Source organism: Verticillium alfalfae, genomic scaffold (genome assembly GCF_000150825.1).
Source record: "Verticillium alfalfae VaMs.102 supercont1.2 genomic scaffold, whole genome shotgun sequence".
Lineage (NCBI taxonomy): Eukaryota > Fungi > Ascomycota > Sordariomycetes > Glomerellales > Plectosphaerellaceae > Verticillium > Verticillium alfalfae.
Window position 1 is genome coordinate 719,475 of NW_003315037.1, and position 1,765 is coordinate 721,239.

General features: G+C 55.3%; 1 protein-coding gene across 1 annotated transcript in view; it reads right to left on the bottom strand.

The window, feature by feature from the left end:
- Positions 1-1,415, bottom strand: part of VDBG_01690 (conserved hypothetical protein) — a gene marked incomplete at both ends in the record, with an annotated part of 2,931 nt that extends 1,516 nt beyond the window's left edge. Inside the window, 2 exons of the mRNA XM_003007456.1 lie at positions 50-326; positions 526-1,415. Coding sequence (XP_003007502.1) covers positions 50-326; positions 526-1,415 — 1,167 coding nt within the window. The remainder of the gene's footprint in view (positions 1-49; positions 327-525) is intronic.
- Positions 1,416-1,765: the final 350 nt, after the last annotated feature.

Genomic DNA, 1,765 nt, shown 5'->3' on the forward strand with positions numbered 1-1,765 from the left:
TCCACGTCGAACATCCTCAGTGCTTCTTCCCGATCAACACGGGGTTCACTGTGCAAGGCGTGACAGCCAACAACTTGGAATCCAACTTGGACATGGTGAGAATATCATCCACAATGCGTTTCTGGTGCTGGGCGCACGCTACGATCGTCTCTGCATTGTCGATACTGTCGGCAATCAGTTGAGAGAGATCAACTTGCCCATCGCCATGCGAATCTGTGGCAGAGGAGGCTGACCGCGGGCTTCGAGGGCTTCGGGGCCCATGCTCCAAGAGCTCCTGGCCCTTGGCCAATGATGCAATGATGGCATCAGAACAATGGATGATGGCGCTCAGCGGGATTGCGCATTTCGTGCGATGTCATGTCGATAAAATTATCCTGCTGCCGCTTCGAATCAATCGCCTCCTCTTTCCTCTCGGTTTCGAGCTCCAGTTGCCACTTTGGGAGTGATACATCGCTGAGGCACCCAGTAAACGACTGCACCACGCCGTCGGAATCCCGCACAGGCATGAACGTCGCGTTCACCCACCGCGGCGCAGTGATACTATTGCCCGCCACGTCCTGGGCGATCCAGGTAGTCTTGAGCCTAATCTCGGCTACTTGTGGTTTGGCATCCCGACTGAGACGTGCCAAGCTCTCGGACAGAATCGGCAGGTCCTCTTCCACAACGCAAGTGCTCCATGGTCGAACCACAACCTTCAGGGGGTTGACCTTGGCAAGCCCGCAGAGTTCAAAAAAGACATTGTTGGCACCGAGCAAGCGACCACTCATGTCCATGTCAAACATGCCGACTGTAGCAAGCTCAGCCATGCGTTTGAGGTTGCCTGCCTGCTGTGCTCGCATGATGGCTTCGTCGGCTACCTTCTTGTGGGCAGTGACGTCAGTGAGGCAAGTAAACGTTCGAATAATGGTGCCATCACCCGCACGCTCGGCCTTTGCCTGGGCCATGACGTGTCTTTCTGTTCTGTCTTGCGCCGCCGCTGCCAAATCAAGCCCGGCGTTCTCGAATGGCGATTGCACCCGCATTGGCTCCTCCTTGTGATCAGCCTCTCGTATGCGGAATTCAAAGTCAACCTCATCTCTGCTTTTCAGTCGTTCATACGCTTCTCGTATCTTAGGGCGGTCTTCCTCTAGCACACAGGCGAGAAAGCCAGCGTTTGAAACGGGTCCCTCTGGATACCCCGTGATGCGATACCAAAGTCGGTTGGCAAAGGTGATATTGCCTTGGTGATCACCGATTGAGAAACCGTTGGGTATGAACTCAGACACCGTCTGGAACAGCCTTGTGTATTCGATTGTCTCCTTCATCTGATACGCCAACTTCTCTTTGAGCATGGCGTGATCATAGGCCGCTTGCTCGGCAGCAGTCCGGCCACGCCGTCTTTCCTCTTGCAACAGCACGGTGCAGGCAAGAGACATGCTTAACTTTTGGTTGAGAAGTCTGATGTAGAGTTTGTACGCATCGTCGTAGGGCCGGCGTGGGTTGAGACCAAGTATGAGGACACCCATCTCCTCCTCATCTCTCGTTGGACGGATGGGAAGAACGATGGCGAGGTCACAGGGATCGCCAAAGCCACGCCACTGAAGACCTTGTAGCAGGTGCTTCGGTAGGCTTCCGTCAGCCTCACTTATCAACAAGGGTTTTCCTGCCTTGCAGCCGCCCTGCGGATCTGCGATGCCAGCCCATCGTCAGTTTCACTCAGGCGCAGCTGCTCAGGGGTGATGGGGTGGCCTGGCGGAACACCCAAGGCGCCTTCAAAGTGGCAAAT